General features: G+C 38.1%; 2 protein-coding genes and 1 long non-coding RNA gene across 6 annotated transcripts in view; 2 read left to right on the forward strand and 1 right to left on the reverse strand.

Annotated features, from left to right (window-relative positions):
* The first annotated feature begins 379 nt into the window (after positions 1-379).
* LOC141571542 (uncharacterized) lies at positions 380-14,899 on the forward strand. Of its 2 annotated transcripts, none has more exons than XR_012496345.1 (3): positions 380-488; positions 11,884-11,961; positions 14,720-14,899. It is a non-coding gene; the product is annotated as an uncharacterized LOC141571542 (long non-coding RNA). The 2 variants fall into 2 exon arrangements; XR_012496346.1 differs by having other exon boundaries at positions 440-577.
* On the reverse strand, positions 2,338-21,797 carry SLC35A5 (solute carrier family 35 member A5). Of its 3 annotated transcripts, none has more exons than XM_074331941.1 (7): positions 21,567-21,797; positions 20,652-20,800; positions 16,188-16,286; positions 14,718-14,848; positions 12,106-12,173; positions 5,221-6,001; positions 2,338-3,818 (listed from the first exon to the last, which is right to left on the reverse strand). In XM_074331941.1, the coding sequence occupies exons 2-7, from the start codon at positions 20,779-20,781 to the stop codon at positions 3,750-3,752; spliced, it is 1,278 nt and encodes a 425-aa protein (XP_074188042.1). In that variant the 5' UTR covers positions 20,782-20,800; positions 21,567-21,797; the 3' UTR covers positions 2,338-3,749. The 3 variants fall into 3 exon arrangements, with proteins under 3 accessions (XP_074188042.1, XP_019590391.1, XP_074188044.1); XM_019734832.2 differs by having other exon boundaries at positions 14,718-14,851; XM_074331943.1 differs by lacking the exon at positions 21,567-21,797 and adding an exon at positions 21,354-21,518 and having other exon boundaries at positions 14,718-14,851.
* A 101-nt stretch (positions 21,798-21,898) lies between these two features.
* ATG3 (autophagy related 3) overlaps positions 21,899-22,905 on the forward strand; it is a 28,153-nt gene continuing 27,146 nt past the window's right edge. The window contains exon 1 of the mRNA XM_019734833.2: positions 21,899-22,395. Within this exon, the coding sequence (XP_019590392.1) occupies positions 22,324-22,395 (72 nt within the window). The 5' untranslated portion in view covers positions 21,899-22,323. The remainder of the gene's footprint in view (positions 22,396-22,905) is intronic.

A 22,905-nucleotide genomic window follows, 5' to 3' on the forward strand; every position in this document is an offset into this window, starting at 1 on the left:
AAAGACAAGAAATAAATGCATTTGAAGTAGTTAAGATCAAAAAATGAACAAAACATACATCATTAGAATTTGCTCATTAACATATTTTTTAAAAATACAGAAACCATTCATACAAAAAATTTAAAATGAGGAAGAAATATAGAACTATATTAAAAGAAGATTAAAAGGATTACGAAAATGATTCATAAATTCCTGTACAAATAAATTTGAAAATCTGGATCGCTAATTTTTTAGCAAAATGACCCAGAGTGAACCGAGAGGATGAAGAGGAAATAGAGAATGTTGTGAGGGGGAAATAACAAGTACTCCTCAAAAAAGTGCCAAGCCTAGGCAATTTTATTGGTGAGTTCTTTCAAAACTTTAGGGAACAAATAAAGCTGACATTTTCAAAATCTTTCAGAGCACCAAGGCCAATGGGAGTGGGCAGCTTGAACCACACCACACCTGCATGAGATTGTTAGTGACACGGGTGGATAAACCCCAGCAGGGTAAGTGCATTACAAGCAATGTCAGCAGGTTTGTTATCTTGGCAAACACAGAATGCGGCTTGAAACAAGCGAGGACAGAAATTCTGCAGGTCAGTTCTGGGATTTATTGAGTCTGAGCAAAATATCACCTCCTCACTAAATTCATATTTGAATGGAAAATTTATTGGTTTTATGGCTTTACTTGTATTTTATTTGTAAATTTGTGGTTCTCAGTTAAAAAAGATTAAGTTTATACTTCATATTATGTTTGTATTTAAATAACTGTAAAGTAGAAAAAAGGTCAACATAGATCTGTGAGAATTTTTTCTTTTTCTTTTCAAGGAAGGCTATCTATTACTCAATTTCAGAAAGTCTGCTCTAGGCTTTAGAAAACAGCTCTTTAATCCTTTGAGTTTGACTTTCTGTGCCTCTTCTTCCCCACACTAGAATGGTTAAGTTTGTGGGGGAAAATCAGGTCATAAGTAAAAGTGAAAGATGCCAAGGAGGACGTAGGCTGTGAGTCATTGAGCCTATTGGGCTTGCACAGGAGTAAAGAGGGGCCCTGCAGCCTGCAGGGAACAGGGCCTTCGCAAGGGATGTCAGAGGCGAAAAGCCTTAGTCATAAACAGAGTATGTAATTCCGCCCTGCGTGTCTCCTCTGCACATGGATCTTGAAAACCAATGGCAGCAGGATGCAGCTGACCAAGGATTTGGGATCCTGGGCCTGAGTCATCTCTCCCTGTCTAACCAACAGCCACATCCTGCTTTCCCTCAGGCTTAGGCACATTGCTGGACAGAATTTTGGTTCTGGGACCAGTGACAGAACTGGAACCATGTCACTGTAGGCCATACTTGTGGTCCAACCAAAGGCTATTCACAAACTATGGAGGGAACAGATTTAGTACGTTAGTTGTAGGTCATAACTACTTAGAAGAGAATCTAAAAATAGGAAAGGACTTTAGAAATCACTTAGTCCAACTTCTATACCAAGGAAGAAATATCTCTTCTAAAACATTGTGATGCTATCATCTCTGCCTCAAAAATTCAGTGATAGAGAACTTACTATTATATTACTCTCTATTACTCTTCAGGAAGGCCTTTTCTGCTGTTGAAATGTATCATTTGTTAGGAATTTTTCTTATAAGAAAAGAAACCAGTACCCTTTAACTTTCACTGGAGTTTGGTTCTTTAGAATAGGAAAGATGTACTGCTTTTTCCACGTGACAGTCATTCTCTCCAGGTTGTACGCTTGACTGCAAGAGCGTCTCAGATGATAGAATACGGTTCCTAGACCTCTCCGCCTTCTAGTTACTCCCCTTTCAAAACAGTCGTGCCCACAAAGTACTCCAGTGCACACATATCAGAACTTACCATTTTAGCTCCAGAGTGCACTCACGTCCTCTCTCTCTCTCTCATATTAACTGATAAGTGAACACAAGCGAGCCTTACTGTGGGCAACAAATGCTTTCCAAAAAGGAGGATGAAAAAACGTAATTATAAATAGGAAAATCAAGCTCCATGAATTAGTGGAATCTGTTATTTAATGTATTCTGTAGGCAATAACTTTGCAAATAATATCATTTTATCTGTTCCATAAGATAAATATATTTTGTATGCTTTGTTTCCTAAAAGTGAGGTCTTCCCATACCTGATTTTCCTTACCTTTAAAATTGCCATGATAATGTAACCTTCCTGCTTCACAACTCTGATGGAGTGCCTGTGATAAGGTTAACAGTTTTGCTATTCTCCCAAGTCAAGATCTACTGAAAGAGAAAGTTTTTAAAAGTTGCTTGGGTTCTGCCTCCTGCATTTTTTGAAATTAAAAGTACTCCGCATCCCACCTCACAGGACAGAGCGGCGACACAAGATACAGGTTTAATCATTATTTTATTTATCAATTTCCACCAACTCTTGCCAGTCATATTATTCTGCACATCACAGATGGATTATATAACAATTATTATCTTATGTTCCTCTATAGAAAATTAGAGGAAAGAGATGACTCGACTACCCAAGAATCACACATTAAGGCTAACATTTAGTATACAACTCTGTGAACATACGGACCTATTAGCTAACACCAACACTTGCCCTGTCACTATCGAGCGACATGACTTTGGGCAAGTCACTTCTGTTTTCTCATTTTTAAATAATCTATCATTTGACTTCTCTACCTCAGAGGCAATTGGCTGCATGCAAACACTATGCACTTAAAAAGTATGAAATATTATCACTATAAAGTGCTTTATTTACTATTGGTCTTCCTCTTTTTAAAGTGCTACTATTCATATTTCAGTAAAAGTCATTTGTTTGCAAAGTGACCCTTTTAAAAGGAACTCTCAGGCATTACTCTTACTGACAACCTGGTAAGATTCTAAAGCCAGTGTCTCAACTTTTAGGAACAGGATTTAAGATATGTAATTATCGTTAAGTTCTGTTTAATAGCTAATAAAATGAAATGGCTTCTTCTTAGTTCTCCAAAATATAACAGTCCAAGAGTAATGAGGTCAATCTGAGGCAAGAAAAAACCCACCATGGCTTAAGTGATTTTAAATACAAGTGATAACTGTGGTGATCGGGAACCAACTTTTACCTAAACTGAAGCTTATTTGTGTAGAAAAACATTGAAACATAATCACTAAAAATCAAATCCCCTCATGAATTTCTAAAAATTAAAATTCTGAGATTTTGTTTCTGAAAAATTGCTTGTTCGGCAAAACATTTAGCAGAGATTACATTAACTTCAAATCAATGTTGTAGCCAGATAGGACGGTCCTTCAACCAAATTTTTTAGAAAAGTCATGTTGCTTTTTAATTGCAAAATATGTATCTTCAGGGCCTCAAAATTCAAGGGACAACCTAGGTGATATTTATAATGATAAAAAAGGGAAGACTTTGGCACGCAGAGTAGAACTACATAATTATGAATATCTGTCAAACTGATCTGTCTTTGTATATTAATGGAGTACAGCTAACATGATTACTACAAAGTTTTTGGAACCTTGGACGACAAGGAAAATAATCTGTAAATTTATCTTGTTGACTTATCCAGTACCAGGCCATTAATGCAGTCTCCATACTATTACTTCTGTGTGAGTTCCTTAGACCTTTTTAGCCTTTGGGTACACTAAGCCTTCGCTAGAACTGTTTAGGGAGTAGATATATGCAAAGAGTATTATGCTTTGGAAATGTTCTTGGTTTATCAAAGTGAAAAGAGAAATATTACACATGCTGAAAATGTGAAAATAAGGTTGTGAAGCCTTCCAACTATTTGGATACCAATTAGAAAGTATCTTCATCTGACTCAATGGCACTCTTGGGTTTGGTAAGTCTTTCTAGTTCTTCTCCATCCTAAAAGAAAACATGAAATTACTATTAATTAAAATAAAACTAGAAATGTATGCATAGCATTTTTAATGATTACCAAGGAGAAACCTTACTAACAAACCATGGACTTTATTTCATTAAACTATAGATAAAATCCTGTCAAATGAAATTAAATAAATACTTATATTCCTGGAAAGTTAATTTTAGACATTTAATGATGTGAAAAACCAAAATGCCCCTCAGCACTTAAAAATTTAAAAGTTAACAACATGAGCAAAGTAAGGAGCACCCTCTGCTGGTCTTGAAGGGAAATGACTAAAAAGTGGAGAAATACGAACTAGAAGGCCTTGTTACCTAAATTGATATTCTTTTCCCTAAAAAGTAAGGCAACGGGTGTTATCACCACTGGAAAAGAATACAGGACTTTTGAATCTGTACTCTGGCTGAGATCAGGGCACTTGGGACCCAAGCTTCTAATTTTTTCATCTTAAAAATCTGTTGCGTCACCACTTCAGAAGCATTACCGAGGGAAGCTCCACCATGAACTCTAATAAGAAACAGGTTAATTTTCCCAAAGAATGAAATGTCCATTGCGTAGAATATTTCATATTTTGTGTGTCCATGAAAATTATAAATTTAAAACTAGATGGAGAAGTCTATTGCATCTTTTATTTATAACAAATATCTAACTCCTTATATGAATCTCCAAAAGATCATTATTAATTTGTTAATAACATGACTGACAGACCCTCCTGAAACAATAAACGACTGGCAGAATAATACTCATGCAGAATAACTGCATAAATATTGTTTCCATAAAATATTTTTCTTGTGAGATCCTTTTGAAAACCATCACCTTAGTGAGATAAACAATGCCTGCCCATCTGGCACACTGCGGTTTATGAATAACTATAGGGAAAATTTAAGAAGGAGGCTTTATACTTATATTTAATAAGGCTTACTAACGTTGAAGATCAACTTTTCTCATGAATGAGACTTAACTCCCCAACTATGATGGAGTAGAAAGAGTAATGAACTAGGAGTCAAACCTCATGGGTTTAGTACCAGTTCTTTCACTTACTATCTGGAGACCATCTAGCCTCTGTTTCTTCACTTGTAAAACTAGGGAGCCTGGACAAGAGCACCTGTGAGGCATCTTCCAGTTCTGTGACTCTGTAATGTTCAGATACAACAAGCACGTCACATCGTTGAAACTGTGATTTATACTTTTTCGGGAGCCCCGACAGCATTATCATGAATGCTTGCACACATAAGGAGTCCAATGAATGTTTGTTGAGTAATTTTTAAAAGTCACAGAGATCTGATACATCCTTTGAAAAATTAGCAGTAATCTATTTCTTTTCTTGTATAACCATTCTTTGAATTGGGGAAGAACAAGCAAAAATCAGTATCCCCGCACACTTACCCCACTGGAGCGCTCCCAGAGACGGCCACTTAGATCTCGGATCCTGTCTTGCCTGGGTGCATATTCCAAACCTTGCGGCTTGCTGGCATTATAAATAAATATGGAGAGAAGAACTGATGGGGCTTCTAAGAAAAACTCCCGGGAGGGCCTGAAGTCAAACACCAGGACAGACACCGCTGTGATGATGACCGTGGTGACCTGTGCCATTAAGACGTGGAACATGTTATCCAAGAACTTCAGAATAAAAGCCACCGAGAGGCCCTGCAATGCAGTTACAAAAATAAGGGCTACTGAAAACGCATTGTGGCCATAAAAAAATCCACAGTTCTTAATCTGATCACGGTTACTGCCCTGAAGGCCCAGAGTCAGCCCATTAAAAAGAACGCCAAAGAAATAGAGTTTGCTGTTCTGTATGAAAATGCTTTCAGTAAGCTGGTTCCCTTCCTTCAGTATCTTCTCATTATAGATATTGGCCATTGAAGAAGTAAAACACTGGACTATAATAAGTACATGGCCCAAGCCAAGACGGATGTGACTGAAAACCCTGGCTGTAGTGTTCCATTTAGCGTCAGAAAAAATCCACTCCTTTGCTGTGCAATTGTCTTTTCTGGGGCACTGACTTCTGAAAAGAAGGCAGGAATTAGATGGACTGAATAAGGCGTCGTGATGAAATCCATGTCCTGCCAGATTATACTGTGAAGGTTCGGTCCCAGCAGTGAGGGCCACAATTGACAAAAATAGAATCAGGAGGGAAGCCCACTGTATCCAGTTTAGATGCCTCCTGTTCAAAGATGAAAAACAAGATTTTACTACTGGGTTTTTTCCCCCCTCCCCTATCAACTGTTTCTACTGAAAACTCAGACCCTTGAGTACTTGATTGAATAAACCATGCCGTTTTTGCTAGGATTCCCCATAATTCAGGTTCAAAGGAAACCTGTTGGTGTCTTTGCTTCTTAAACTTGATACTTTTTTTCACTTTTATAACTGCCCCCCTTAAGGCCATTCGGTCATTTCTCCTCACTGTAAGTTTCCTTTTCGTCTATAGGTTTAACTAAGCCTCCTTTCCACCTTGATAGCTGATCTTTAGCCTGTGGAACAATAACTTTTTATCTCACTATAAAGCTATAGTAGAGTTTCTCAACCTGGTTTCCATGAGCCAGAATGTAATAAACCTCAAGTATTTGTGAATCCTTGCAGTGTATGCCAAATATTTACATAGGTGAATTCTCAGACTTCCCTCCATCCCAAGGAAGACTCCTCAAAGCTCTGTCAAATTTCAAACATGATCCAAAAACTATTTAAAGAGGAAACTAGCTCCCAGATCCATGACCTAATCATAAAGCATTTTATATCAAACTACTGTTTGATAAGGCAAGGGAAAAATATTTTAATGCTTCATTTTACACAGTCCTAACAATGCCTCATTTAATTATTTTGCCTAAAAACAAACTTGTGAGATATAGAAGACAAGCATTATTATCATTCCATTTTGTGGAATCATTCAATTCAACAGACATTTAATAAGCAGCTACTGTGCCAAACACCCTGGGAAGATAAAGACTTGATCTCCATCCTCATGGTATTTACACATTAATAGAGAGCCATGAAACTAAACGATGACAATATAATGTGTGACAAGTGATAACATGGAATAATTGGGATACCCTGCGGAACACTTGAATCTATAAACAGAGTCAGATACTGCTTCAAAGAAGAAATGACATAAACTGAAAGATGAAAAATAAACTGAAGTTTGCCATGTGAAAAGTGAGTTGGTGCTACATCCTGGCAGAGACAAGAGTCTATGTGAAGGCAGGAAGAATGTACAGTGTTGACTAAGGAAAGAGGAGTAGCTGACTCAGGCTGGGGGAGACAGGAAGGCCTCTGGGGTGGAAACACCTTCAAGTTCGAAGATTAGTCAGATGGATAGAGGGACATCAGAGGGGGAGGACAGATTAATATAAGTGAAGGCACAATTGTAAAGAAACAGGTAAGAACTCAAAGTTACAAGAATTTTGGAGCATTTATTGAGCACCTACTATGGGTCAAGCAATTCCTGTTCTAGGGGAGGAAACAGTGTTTTGAGAGGCTAACTGACTTCCCCAAGGTCACATATTTATGAAAGAGCAAGAAAAGCATCTGAGCCATGGTTTGGTATGTCTTCCTTCAGGACAATGCACCTCTTAAGTATAATAACTTGGAGTTCCCAAGGTGTGTGTGTGTGTGTGTGTGTGTGTGTGTGTGTGTGTGTATGATGTGTCTGATTTCACCAATGCTTCCACAGAGCTTCTTGCTATAAAACTGCTAAATACACAGACCAGCCTACATAGCAGGACATCTGTGTACACTATCATGTCTTCTCATGTATATACTCTCAAATAACCAGATCTAGCACTTAGTGACAGGGCTAGCATAGCACAGCCCTATGCCATGAGTCCGGAAACTGTGAATTAGTCACACACATTTCTGAAGGTGCAGCTGGTATAGGTGGAAAGCATATTGAACGGAAACAGAAAACAGATGACAAACGGGTGTCCACTTTATAAAAATCATTATATAACCAGTTATTGTATATCAAGACAAGAGAGGCAATGATCTATAGTTCCTTCAAAAGTTTTGAATTCTGACAGCCATAGATTTTCCACTAATACTGACATGGAAAAGAATCTAAGGAAACAAAGCCTTAAACTAGCTACTGCAAATATTAAACAGTAACTACTGCAAATATTACTCATTCAAGGTAAGGTTCTTGGAAAGGTAAATATGATTAAGGATTAGGCTGGAAACAGATTTTCAGCAAAGAAAATAAAGCTTAATAAATTACCCTGTAAAGTCAGCTGAGGATCTGTGCTTTTACAAATGATGACTGACTGTGCGTGGAAGGATTTGAACTCAGTTTAGTGGATGCCACGGTAGAAAGTCACTTAACTGGTATCATTAAATCATTCAGATTGATGCTCAGAATTGAACACTTGCAGCTAGAAGGCTACTGTACCCGAGGACGTCTGCTCCCAAGTGTATGCTCAGTATGCTCAGTCTCTGTTCCTAAATGTGTTTTTGACAGGTGACCTCATTATTATAATATATTTTAACAATTATGTAAATGTAAATTAGGAGTGAAAGAAAAGGACTGCTGTCTTTATGAAAATTGACTGCTTTAGGAAAATTAGTTAAAGGCAAATCACTCACAAGATAAAAAACTGCCTTCTAATTAGGTATATAGGTGAACTTATTTTACAATTAGGGAATGAATAATAAAAATCTAGAAGAATCTACTTTAAAAGTATTTTTAAGGACTTGTTCTATTTTAAAGAAACTGAAAACCATAAATCACAAATGAAGTGTAACAAATGTAGGTTCAAGCAAGCAAGACGCCAAAGAACTCCAATCAGCAAACCCTACACATACTCAAAGGAAAGGCCTTAGCTTTTCATCAAAAGAATGGATATTTACATATCTTAAGTTAAATGTATCTTACGTATTTTTTTTTTCATGATTTCCCACTTTGAGTTTTCCCAGTAACTCAACAATTAGGTCCAAATTGTGTCAGATAAGAGCATGTCTACCATATTTGGAGGTAGTAAACCAAGGCAAAGCATGAAAATAATTAAATGGAAAGACTTACATAACTTTTCAAGAAATGGTACAAAACACATTTCTTAGTAGCACATAGAGCATGATTGGAGCAGATTAATAATGAGAAATTATAAAAAGATTTATCAAATGAATGAATGATTTTGGAGAAATGCTTGTACTACTTAGTGGCACTTCTCATTTTTCTGCTGATTTAGAAAGTTTACCATAATTTCCAAGACACCCATCATGTTTCAAATGTGTTTTTTAATTTTTGTCCCCCAGTTTCGCTTTGAAGAAATCAGAGAATCATATACATTCTTTAGAGGAAAATAAGTGCTGGTCTTACTTATCTTTTACCCCCAAACCTCAATGTTCAGGTTAATATTTTTTCCTAAAACTGAAGCAAACAAGATCACACAACTTTGCAAAGCTTTAAGAGCAAACCAACAGACTTTGAGGCATAACACCTGCCACCAGTTTCCACTTGGAACCAGTGTCAATACTTCAAAGGAACCAGTGTCAATACTTCAAAGGACAAATCTATATATTCACATGGGATTTGTCTGGAAAAGACAATAAGACATTTGGACGGTGATATTTTTCCTTTTCCCACTTTCAAATTCCTCCTAGTAATTCTTGCATTAGTCTCTGCACTTATTTTTTCCTACCTGTGTACCTTTATATTCTTTACCTATATGGGAAGGATATTTGATGGCTCTGCTAGAGTCAAGTATAAGACAAGAGCTATAATATTGCAAATGAAAAATGAGTTATTTATGGCAAATAAATTAAGAATATGTGATAAAACTCAAGCTGCTACTCTTAGGTCAAAATTTTATTGCCGAGTGTGAAAGACTCATAAAAAGTGGATTAAATAGGGAAAAACAGACAACATACACCACCACCAACAAAAAGATAAACAGAACATAGTTGATTTGAAAATGTATTAATAGATAATACTTAAAAGGCATTTTTATAAAAGACAGCATTAGATTTATCATATTTTAGCTCTACTATTTAGACTAGCTTCAGTGCTGATTTGTGAATCAGTGGAATTAAGCTCCACTCTGGGAGATACGTCAGTGCTTGTGGAAATAATAAAAATGGAGTAGTTTTACTGTTCCTTTAATATAAATAACTTCCAAGGAGTCAAAAAGGAGATATTAACCACAAAACAAACATATGTCTAAGAATCAACATTATTGCTCTGAATATTAAGAGGTAAACGTGAAAATTATTTTGAACTTTAGTTCATAACAATGTTAATTATTAAAACCAGTAATAATACAATATTATAATTAATAGTATTAAAAGCAAATGTTTACAATATAGTTTTAGATTTGGTTACACAAAGAATTAACTTTCTTAATACAAATTGTTAAATGCTTAAAAATTTAACAGGGTCACCTTTGCCCCAGGTGGTGGGGCGCTCTGCTGGAAAAGGGGCCGATCATGTCAAGTCAGTCCCTCTGCCCCCAGCTTTGTCCACTGCAGACACTCGTCCTATGTAGTCAAAAGGAGCCACCCAACTGCTGCAAAATGCTCAGTGGTACTGGGCTCCAAGCAGAAGACTCAGCACGGGGCAAATCTATTGACGAATGGGACAATAACTGCATGTGCCTCACAGGTCAATGTGGGATTAAGTCAAAACAAGGCAGAAAGGCCATCAGTGCAACTCTTGGCCCTTAGTGTTTTCTCGTCATTGCCTGGCCGAGAATCTCTCTTTCCTACAGAACAGCTGAATGAGCCCCAGGTAGGGAGGACTCTTCCAAATGCCCCTCCATCTAGGCCTGTGAGCCACGGCTCATGCTCTTGAGTCAAATTACTGGCCAATTTCCAGTCAGGCAATACATACTTTATATCTTCACTCGGGTAAATTCCGTTTGTAAATTGATGTAATTTTGACATAATAATGACATAATATATAATAGATAATGCATTATGTAATAACAAGTATAATACCATGTGTACTCACACATTGCCATTTCTCAGAAAAAAAATTTTCACTTACAAAAAACATGTTTTTGAGACCTTTGCTCCCTTATCAAAATGGTGACCCTTTTATTATGTGTCAGTGCCAACCTTTTTCCTTTATGGTAGTGCATTTCCAACTTTACCATAGGAATCAATATAAAAATATTATTGCTTATATATATTTTCTAAGAAGCCAACTTTTCATACTGCCAAGTAAGTGACTTTCATGTTGATTTTAGACTTCAAGATGTTTTTGGAATAGCATTCTTTAACTTGCTAGCTGAATTATTTTCACAATTCATAAATAAAATGAAAAACATGATTCAAAAGCAAATTTCAGTGTACTGTAACCTTTAAACTGATATAACATTTTTTCCCATCTCTTACATCAACCATTAAATTGAATGTTTCCTCAGTGTAAAAGAAAATCTTTCAAGAACTCCATTTAATTTATGTACTGAAGGCATCATGGATTCAACAAATAGTTACTGAGTACCAAGTCATTCATCGTCCTGTACACATAAATTATTAAAGAACACGGTATGACACAGCACATTGAGAAACAAGAAATTAAAAAGAGAACATGAATGTAAAGTTAAAAAATAATAAGAAATATAACAGGAAGTTCATTTTATTCGAATCACCACCATCATCATCAATCATTAAGTAACAAACTGTACTGGAGTTAAGAGCCCAGATCATGTATCGCCTTAGGATATTCTGGCCTTTGCAGAGCAGCACAGCCTATTTACTTACAAATGTTTATTTTATTTACAGGCCTTCCTGGAGATAAGAACGACTGGTGATAGCATTTTAAAAAGTTTAAAAATCTATCATTTTTTTATCAATTGTAATTTTGATCTGCTCTTCACGCAAATCCTCTGCCAGTTAGAGCTTAAATCGTACTCATCCCAAGTAGTTTAATAAAGAATTTGCCACTCTTTATCATCTCCAAACTCCAAATAACAAATGTGTATTCATTTTAGGAACTTCTTGGTTCCCTCTTGGTGTATAGAAATTCTGTGAGAAAAAAACCAGCTCATGAATTCTTTGTTGAAAATCTGGCCCTAAAAATTAAAATACTTATAACCCAGTCAATTATCTTTTTTTCAGATGATAAGAAAAAACATTTGAAGCATGGAATCACAGAGGATTTAGATAGGCTAGCAGTGGAGCTGCTTTCCTGATGGGGTAAGCAACTTGCAATACACAAAGCCAATTAGGAATAAAATCCCGGCCTTGGGATTTGGAGGGTTCAGTGCTCTGGGTATATCATCTGAAACAAGGCTGTGCCGTTTTAAAGTACGATATATGCTTTCACAACAAGTTACTTACTTCAGCACCATCCTGAATAGAAGAGCTGTTGTTATAATGCTAAAATTTGAGAAGATAACAGCCATGGCCTAGAAAGAAAGAGAAGATACAGTTACAATCCAAATAAAGTACTGACCTCAGAAATCTCTCAGCTTGGTGGTTCACCTGACAGAAAAAGCTTTTTGGTCAAAAACCAGAGGTGTTATTAGGGCAGCTATTTCACTAGCATATTAAATTCCATTTTTATTGCTTGTTAAATTTATGCAGATATGATCAAATTATTGTACAGCTTTCAAAATCTGTTGAAATTCAGCAATGCCTGTGTAAATAATCTGTATGTGCAGATTTGGAAAATACTCTTATAAACTCTAAAAGTTTAGGTCTGAAATAACAGTTACCATGCTTACAAAGCATACTTTTTTAAGCTCTCAAAGTACTTCATAGGCTTCTAATACTGTTTCCATGAGTAGAGAGAAGGCAGGTTCTGTTAGGCCCATTTATACATTAAGAGAATTGAGATACAGGTTTTTAAGCATCCTTGCTGTTGTTGGAATTGAAACAATTTTCCTGGTTGAACTGTAGGGACTCAACACCAGTAATTCACTACCAAGGTCATAATTGACAGTCCTTTAGATTTATTATTCACATTGTTCTAAACACTTAGAAATGTTAGCCAGATTTTATAGACATTTGTTTTTGTGAATTCAGTCATATTTCACATATCAAAAGTATTAATCTGAACATTTATACATTTTGGCCTAGAAAGCATGAAATTTCATTATTGCTCTCCATGATTGAATCTGACAATTTTAATAAGTTTTAAAAACAAATTCTATTGATTCAGTTCACCCTGCGTTCCTCCTTGCTGTCACTTCAAGATGATTAAACCCCAGAGTATCAACAGTCTTATATAACCAGCACACATGGCTAATACGTGGCAGAATTAAAGAAATAAGAGTAAGTTCAATAGTAGTTAGCAAAAATTCCAAGAATATGATGTTGTTTTTGTATTGAATTTTATGGGAACCACTGGTTTAAGGTTTTCTCAGTATCTTTCTCTGTAGATGAATGCTTGTGAACCACTAGTTAGGAAAAGAGTAAGAGGACAAGAGGAAAGTAAGTGGCTGGTAAGAGTGGTAATAATGGCAGTGCAATTGCATTTAACCAAGCAGCCTGGCTGGCCTGATGACTTCTGAAAACTCTTTCCATGCACTGGTACAGAATAAACAAAACACCAGAGCTCTTTGCCCCCAAACTTCCATGCATATCTATTTAATTTTTTCCCACTGGACTCAGGCACAGCACATAGAATATGCCATGTGATTTATTTTGTAATATCTGTGGTTGTACACAATCAGGAAGGAAAAGCAAAGCAATAAGTTAGAAGAAAAACGGGAAGTTGCAATCTTGCTTTGGCACTGGGGATGTAGGAAAGGGATATAAATTTAGAGCTACTCCTTTCGATACAAATAAAACACAACAAATATGTACGTATCGAAGGTGCATAATTATGTCACTGGGTATAGGAACTGTCAGATCTAAAAAGCAAAGTGGAAGCAAGAATTTAGAAGGGGACACATTTTAGATGGAACAAACACTTACTAATAACATCAATCACAGAGCTGAAAAGAACTTCGGGTGATCCCCTGGTCCAGGATCCTGCCTTTGAGCTGGTATGCTAACATCATTCTATTTCACAGATGGGCAACTGACTCTTAGAGCAGTTGGGGCTTGTAGTTACATAGCATCTAAATCGTGCAAAAGAATCAAACTCCTGTGTCCTACTGCAGTGCTCTACTGATCCCTCCTTTTTGTCTCACTTGCAAACTGATTTGGCTATAGTTAAGAAAACTAGGGGAAATAAAAATCCTATTTATAATCAAAATGCCTGAATTCTTTAAAAAAAAAACTTAAAATGCATTTTGGCAACAATGGCAATAGAAATTTTCATTTTATAAATTATTAGAGGAAAATATACACGTGACCCAAAGTAAGTAATAGGTAAGAGCGGAAGATGAAATTTTAATTCTGATTGCTAATGGCTCTCTAACACTGGCATGGAGGGTGCCAGGAGAGATGAGATATATTCCTAGTATTATCAGCTATAGGTAGCATTTAGAGGTGGAAGGATACAATCTCTACTCTTAAAAGTGCTTGTTAGTTAAAATGATTGAACTAACAGATAAAGAAAATCATACAAATAGAATCCATATAAACTACATTAAAGCAGGTGTAAGAAAGAGTGGTACACTGAGTGTATAACTTTCTGAGTTAAGTCTGCTTGGCGGTCCTGGATGTTGAGATTAATATTAGAGGCTGGTGACTTTAAGATGGCTCAGAAAACAGGCAGATTAAGGTTATACAAACAGAGATGGCTCCAGATTCGCTGGCCAGGAAGCAACTCCCACAGAACAGTCAGCATAGTTTAATTCACACAGCAATCTTTAACAGTGAGAGAATCTGGCAAGCACATTGGTAAGTCAGTACTGAGATGAATCTGGTTAAACCTCAGGAAGGCCAGTGAAGGCAAGGAGAAATGAACAGTGCCAAGGAAAATGATTTAAAATAAAATGAGCTCTGAAATTCATTTCTTTGAGTTTCCCAATGCTATTTTCTTTGTCATAATTACTTACAGGCTGAAGATAGGAAAGGACGTAGAAGACAATCAAATTATCCAGGAAATAAAGAAAGGCTGGAATGGACCACTTCATGAAATTAGAGAATTCCCTCCAGGAAGCACATTTCAAGTTTCTACTTTGATGGTCTTCTAAAGAAAGAAATACAGCAATGAATAAATGAGCTTGATGAGAATGCCCACATTTTTAGAGACAGCAAATTGTATTTTATTCCTGACACAATTCTTTAAAAGAGGCTTTACGAACTTTCTTTCATAAGTGACCATTAGCCTTAAGAAATCAATGAAGATACAGGATTTCATTATTGTCTTTCTTCGGCCCACCACTGTGCCTAATCACTGACAACCAGCAACACTTTAGGATTACTGATTCTCCTAATTTCTGTTAACTTGAGATAGAAGTATCACTTAAGGCAACTCAGGATACACTTATGGTTTCCCTTAGTATTCTGACAGCATAAAGCCAAGAGAAAGATCAACAAATTAAAATAAGTAGGAAAAAAATCAAGTGTCCATACGGGGATATTTTTCCCTGGGAGAAGGAGGGATCAGGAAAGGGAAATGCCAGGTAAAAATTTATATATAGGGGAGTAGATAAAATTAACTTTAATCCTAGTATGAGTTACTGTTTCATTTCCTGAGTTCCAAAAACTTAAGAAGGTACTATAAAGGAGAGAACATAAAATAAAATGAAAAGAGAGAAAACAATTTAAGCTTAAGCCCTGTGAACAACACATGAATGTCATGAGATTAAGAAATGTAGTCCACTAACTGGCAACTTTGCACACATTGAAACCCTACAGTATGAAAAGACATCTTCTTGGGAAAGGGCTTTAATACTCTAAATTCTATGTTTATCTCATGTGGGAAGGCAGATCAAAGTAGCAGAGAGAGCTAAGGCTCAATAATTAGGAAACTAACATGGAGAATTAATACATATTAAGGGCCACAAAAGGCCAGACACTTTAGATCTGAGGAATGATTAGTATCCTCATTTGATAGCTGATGAAACTGGAGCTCAGGAAAGCTAAAAAAAATCTGCCCCAGAATACAGTCTCTCTGACTCCAACACACTGTGCGGCCTCCCCTGAAAGAAACGGGGACTGCTTTGCAACAGCTACAGAGTAAATTAGGCAGGAGTAATTTTTTAAATCCTGTATTTGAATTAAAACTAACTCGCTGGGTGACCCATCACAGGAGCAAGCCACGAAGTAAGGCAATGGATAGGAAACTAGGAAACGTGGCTTGGAGTCCTCGCTCTGCCCCCTCCCACCCGGCATTGCATAACTTTCTCTTTGAGCTGTTTCTCCACCTGCAAAACATGGATAGTCATACTTATGTTTGTATTTGGCATCCTCAGATACAAAATAAGTGGGCTAGACTAAATGATATAAAACGTTCCTGCCAGTTCTCAAATTTTTTGATTCTGTAATTTTTAACAAGTATATAATTTTATTTCAAGACTCACCTTTCTTTATAACCCAGAATGACACAAGCATACAGAAAACTAGCTTCACCAGTTCTGAGCACACGTTCACAGTAGTAGGAAGATAATCATATTTATTCTCTGAAAAGTAAGAGAAATGTTTCCTAATTATCAAGTTTGTTCCACATAATGCTTATATACAGTTTATAAGTTAGAGTTGTTTTTAGACTTAAAAGCTGGATTTTAATACTGGCTGTATTAAACTTCACCCAGTGGGTTTGCTCTTTGGATTTTTTAATCATTTCACCTAATGTATTATCTATCCATACCTCATTTAGCATTTTATTATTCTTGAACTTCATAAATATGCCTCTCACGTTTTCATCTAAGTTGCTAATAAATATGTTAGGCTGGCTAGGGCTATGGGCAATGAAAGCTTTGTGGTATGACATTAGAGACTGCCTTCTAAATTGACCATTAATTAAGACTCAGGGCCTGACCCGTCAAACAGCTATAATTTACCTAGCTGAATTATTGCCCAGCTCAGATCCTCCAGCGTGACTTGTTAGCCTCACTAAAATCAAGGTACACTCTGTGATATTCCTTTAACTCAAGAGTTTTCCTAATATCTGTTTCATATCATGGCACACAGAGATAACAATATTTGTTTGGCACTCTGGTACAAATGGTACATTGGGCTAAAAGAAGGAAGCTATTTGAGGCAAGAGGCAACTGGTCCAGGGCTCTGGCTACCTCTAGGGCTAAGAGAAAATTCTCTGACACATCCAAAAACCCACTGATGAGTTGGGAAGCTATGTCCTAACTTAAAAGTCAATCTAATTAGGAAATGAGGTTTGGTTAGTATGCCTTGGTTTTAGCTGTTACCGTTGACTTTTGAAACATACTTACAAACCACTTGCTCTATTAATTTTGCCAAGCACAAACATAAACTTTATTAGGTCCTATTTTGAGGAACGCATTTCCCCTTTTGAAAACATCTGTTTATTCCCCTTAGTCATGATATTAGAAATCCAAACTGGTCAAGTACAGAGGAAAAACACCTTCTTTCTCCCCAAAGCACCCTTTCTTCCTCTTTTCTGTGGTTTCCCCTTACCTTCTCAACGGAAGTATAGTTCTTTATTCATCTCTGATCCCGTAGCACCACCTATAAACTTCTATAACAGAATTTGCCACATTGTATTATAGTTATTTTGTATGTGTGTCTTACCATTAGAATGTAAACTCCTTATGAGAAAGGGACCACGTTAGTCATCTTTGTGTATCTGGCAGTTAACCATGTTCTGCTCTCAGTAGGTCTTCAACAAATGTTAACCTGCATTTGGTTGTCTATTAAACTTTTCCATCATTCAAAGACCAGTTAAAAGATCTCCTCCACTCTTTCTGAGCTCAAAGCTAGACTGAAATCCACTCTACTCTCCAACAATACTTTGCATTGATCTCTATCTATCATGATACACAAGAATGAACAGGCGCACACAAGAATGGGGTGGGGATGGAAGCTTGAATCATAATTCTCAAACTCTTGTCACTGCTCTTGCTTTTATTTTGTCTTGTATTTTTCTCATGGTTAATCGCAAACTGGGTCTCAGCATCATGTGGAACCTCATTCCACTCACCTTCTGTCCATACTCACGTACCTTATCTATATTACATCCATCCTTATTGGTTTCCCTTTAGTCCCAAAGGGGCCATGACCCCACTATTCACCCATTCTCCCCTTTAAAATCTTCCCTTTTCTTCAGGGACTTTGCTCTAATAAGTAATTCCTCTGGCTTCAGTAGATCCTTTATCTTTCTATTAACTGGCTTCCTCCCCTTGGCCTATACATATGCTCAAAACTCTACCATCCGTAAAACAAAATACCATATAAGACCCTAACCCTCCAATGACAATACTTGCTCTTTCTCTGCCTAAAACAGTGTCAACATCCATTATTTCCATGTTGCCCACTTTCCATTCAGGTCTTGTCCCCAAACAATCTTGTTTCTGATCCCAGCACTGTACTCAAACTACCTCCTCTCTGAGATTACCTTTTGTCTTCTAATTACTAATCCCAAAGGGCATGTTTTAATCCTTAATATGATATTGCTCTTCCCTCTCAGTCTTCAAACTGTTCTTTCCCTTCTGTGAGTCATGTGCATTTAGTTATCGCTAACAATTCCTTCTTAACATCCTTCTGAGTGTCATCATGCCTGTTAAATGTTGGTGTTTCTCGGAGTTCTGTCCTTGACTCTATTGCCTCATTCTGCTTACCCTGAATGAGCCCTCTTCTCCTAGGGCTTTAAATGTCAATTTGTTACTAATGTCTCCAGATCTGTACTCTGGAACATTTAATACTCACTAAATACACGCACGTAAGTAACTACCTCCTATTTATTTATTTAATTGGCATTTCCTTCACATGTATGATGTGCTAGACACTGTAGAATATTGCAGTGAACACGTACACAGCTTCTGGCCTCATGGAAGGTGCAGAGCTAAAACTCTGTAATCTCTCTGAACTCTGTCCAACCTATTCTTCCTCCTAATACTCTCCATCTCGGCTGAGAACATCATTGATCCATCCACTCAGTACTCCAAACCAGAAAACTTTGAGCTATCCAGTAGTTCATCTCCTTTAACCTCCATATTCAATATATTCTCCAAGTCCTCTCTTTTCTAAGTTTAGAATATTTCTTGAATTTATCTTCTTTTCTGTTCCTACTGTATTTTGCCATATGTAATGTGCTCCCATGTACAATGTGCATCCACATTTTTGGCCCAAACTTTAAAGGAAAAAAATCTTGTTTTGATTTTTTAATTCAAATTTTTGTTTGTTTACATTTAGGTACTTGTTTTTTTGTATTATAAAGGAATTTTAGCATTTATTTTTTAACATATGGTACAAGAAATTTTATGGAACAATTACAAAACACAAGAACAGATACAACGTACAAGAAATTTTACGTACCAGTAACAAATTTATGACATTTACGCATCATAGAAGGCCAAGAACTCTTCATCATTGCAAGTTTGCCACCAGTTCAACAAACTGATTATCGTTTTCCAGGGTATTATTTTGCATACGGATATTGTTATTGATTTCTAGTTACACTTTTCACTCATAAGCACAAATAAAAGAATGAAAAACATTTACATAGATACAGAATTAGTACTACTCATGTATAATGAGCATCCTTATTTTTCCCTCACAAATTTGGACCAAAAAGTGCACATTATACACAGCAAAATACAGTACTTCCAAAGCCGTGGTTTGTCTTCCTCATCTGAGGCTTGAATTTGCAATAACCCCCTAACTGGCTACCCTGCTTCCAGTCTTGTCCCCTTTAGTCCATCCTCCATCCATCTACCATTAATAGTCTTTCTCATTTTACCCTCCTGTTTATAATCCTTCAAGTATTCCTAATCCTCCCTCCAGACTCTGCGGCCTACAGAATAAAGTCCCAGATTCTTAGCAAGTCATATGTAGTCCTTAACTGCTTGACCATTATTTCTCTCTCTGGCCAAGCATTCCTTCCCCCTCGCCTCTCAGTCCTTATGTGCTCAGTAATTCTGAACTACATGTTCTCACAAGCCATCCTGCTTTTTTATGAATCTCTTCATTTTTACAGGCCATTACACTGTTTTGAATACCCCTGACCACCTATATTCTTGTGGATCACCTGTCATCTTACCGGGGAAGTGTTACCTTATCTCTTTAGGTAACACATCATCCTCTCCCAGAGAGAATATACCACTTTCTATCCTAAACTATCTCTGCAACTTTGGTATAGAACTCCATTTGTTATATTGCATTTATATGTATGTCTCTTCCAATAAACTGAGTTCTTGAGAACAAGGTCTATGTCTTATGCACTTTTTATCCTGCTAATGCTTAGCCTAGTGCCTGGCAGATAAATGTTAACTGAAATAGAGACTTATATACACATCTGACTTCCCAAGCAGATCATTAATGGTCATGATGTCATAATTTTACGTGTCTTTAATAACTAGGGAAAGGTTCTCAATACAGTTTTGTGGAATTTATTTATATACAAATTCTTACATTAAAAAATAGTAGATTTCTTGAGCACATATTTCTCAAATCTAATAATCTGTAGTGTCCCATTGATACAGTAATTAAGATACTACTTCATCACAAATGCCAAATATATCCTCCTGCATGTTTCAAAATAAGTTATAATTATACATATTGCTACAGGCCCAGAAATACCTGTTGATTAAAGCAATAGTTAGATGTTTTGACCTGTTCTGTAAAGAGTTGAGTCCTATACTTGACTGACCCAAATTTCATGCGGCATCAAAAATGTTTCTTGCTAAGGAATGAAAAGTTAAAGAATCAAATTTAAACATTCTTTATCATTCACATGAAACAGAATACTTGAAAGGGTATTATCCTATATCATACACAAGGAAACCAAAGACAGGAGAGATAATGTGTGATTAAACGGAAGTGTTCCATACATACTTCAAGTCTTAACTTACCTTCATTGGTTGAGTACTTTACCAATAGGATGCGACTTGAGCTTAAGGCAATGAATATGGCCCCTAGCAAGAATGCATACATTGTTGACAAGGAGCATAACCTGGGATGACCACAGCACTTGCTTTCCATTCCACTGTTTTCTAATTGCCTTAAAGAGAAGAATAAGTTCATGAGCAACCCTGCTGGCAGATTAAGCCTAATGCAACTACCACTGATTAGTGAAGAACAGTATTTTTTTAGATGCCTGGTTTTGGCTATTACCAAAACCAAGAAAGTTGAGGAGTACAAGAGAAACTACCAAGAAAGGAAATCAAAGAGTCAAAATTTGATAGGAGGGGGAACTGTAGAGACAGAAAAGGCAAGGGCCAGATTGGAAGTGCCGCCAGAGGTAGCAAGTGAGTGACACTTTGGGACAGAATTCTTCAGAAAAGCAATTCTTTAATTTTCATTCCTATTAGCAACTTTGCTCTAGAAGAAGAGAATTTCAGGTTTTTCTCTCCTCAGTCCAAGCTCTTCCCTATAAGGAGGGGAAAAACGCTTGCTTGGAAAGATTTCATTACACTATTAATTTATACTGAACTAGTGTTAGAAGAGAACTTACAAATCAATGACTCTAAGACCCTTTTGATACTGAGGAGGACACTAAACTCTAGGCCGGGTAAGTAACTTGCCCAAAACTTCCCAGTATAGGGAGAACGCACAGGGCTTCGGGGATTGGCGAGAGGCTTGAAACGCTAACACCGACAACGATATTGGGCGCAATGTAGAGAGACTAAACAGACACCTCTCCACTAGGAGTGCAGGTTCCCCTTTTATCGCCAGGGAAAGCCTTTTTGTCACACATGCGCAATACGGCTCTCAGGCGCGCCCACCCCTCATACGCACGCGCAATTTAGCCCGTGGGGCGCGGTTACCTTAGTCCCTCCGAAGGGCTTCTAGTGGAAGAGCGTACATCCTAGAGCTAAATCAGGAACTGTCTAGTTCCGCAGCAGCAGCAGCTTTTAGGGTTCATAGGCGGGGAAGCTATGGGAGGAAAAGATGGGCGAAACAGCCTTTGCCCGTGAGCCTCCTATTCCGAAACAAAAAGCACAATAAGGACCCGACTGAGAAACAGCGGACCTGGCACCCATTGCGCATGCGCACTCAGTGTTACGCTTCCGGAGGGCGGGGAGAAGCGGCCTGATCCCACCCTAGCGCCCCCATTCTCGCGTCACGTGTTGGGAGAGTCCTGTGTCACGTGAAGCCCAGGTGGCGACGGAGCTACGGCGAGAGAGGGAGAGAAGGAAGGGGAAACCGGAAGGGGTGCGAGTGAAGCAAGCGGGAGAAGACAGCTCGCGAGGGCGAGGGGTGCGCGTGCGCCTGCTCTTACCCTTAACATATCCCGCGGCCCTGCCGCCCTCCCTCACGGCCAGGTGACAGCTGGGCCTGATCCGCCGCGCGCCGCCTGGGGCGCGAGGAGCGCGCTCCCTGCTCTCACGCGCGGCGCCGGCCGCCCCTCCCCCTCGTCCCGTCCGTCCCGTCCCGTCCTGTCCCGTCGCGTCGCGTCCCGTTGGGTGCCGCTGGCGGGTTCCGATGCGAGTTGGCGGCAGCGGGGACACTTTCTGACTCCTGGTCACTGTATCGGCTGCCCTTCCCTTCCCGTCGTGGGGCCGGCCGCTACCCGGCCCCAGGATGCAGAATGTGATTAACACAGTGAAGGGAAAGGCACTGGAAGTGGCCGAGTACCTGACCCCGGTCCTCAAGGTAAGCCGGGCAGGGCTTGCCAGGGGCTGTCAGTCACAGGCTCAACTCTGCAGGGACATAGGACCGGGCGCCGGGGGAGCCACCATGTTCTCCCGCGGGGAAGGGTGAGGGAAGGTAGTAAAGGTGGACCCAGGAAAAGGTGCAGCCCCCACCTGTGGGCTTACCCATCTGTTCTCTAGGGCTTTCCGGCTCTTGGGTAAACTCTGTGTGACGCTCTGTGCGGACTCCTGTCGTCCCTCCAACCCGTGAGAGTGCAGCGTGTGTGGGTACGTCGGGTTGGAAGGTGGTCCGCTGATAAGTAGAGCTGAGAAAGTTAAATCCCAATTTCGGTAGTCTTTTGAACTTTTAAAACAGATGTTGCTTATCTTTAAAAAATGAAATCAGTTTGGTACGAAAATGACATGTCACTTTTTTCTTTCAAATTTCGTAGTAAATCTCTTCTAATTAGGAGTTTGAAATAGTTAAGTTGTGACTGAAATAGTAAGTTGTAACAATCCAACTTGCTAGATT

This window comes from Rhinolophus sinicus, linkage group LG01 (genome assembly GCF_036562045.2).
Source record: "Rhinolophus sinicus isolate RSC01 linkage group LG01, ASM3656204v1, whole genome shotgun sequence".
In the NCBI taxonomy this organism is placed as follows: Eukaryota; Metazoa; Chordata; class Mammalia; order Chiroptera; family Rhinolophidae; genus Rhinolophus; species Rhinolophus sinicus.

Excerpts from the sequence above, each read along its gene's own strand:
- SLC35A5 (XM_019734832.2), bottom strand. The coding sequence starts at position 20,781 with ATGGAAAGCAAGTGCTGTGGTCATCCCAGGTTATGCTCCTTGTCAACA. Across the intron at positions 16,287-20,651 it reads AAAGTACTCAACCAATGAAG|AGAATAAATATGATTATCTT; the intron begins GTAAGTTAAGAC and ends CTTACTTTTCAG. Across the intron at positions 6,002-12,105 it reads CTATTCAGGATGGTGCTGAA|GAGGCATCTAAACTGGATAC; the intron begins GTAAGTAACTTG and ends ATCTTTGAACAG.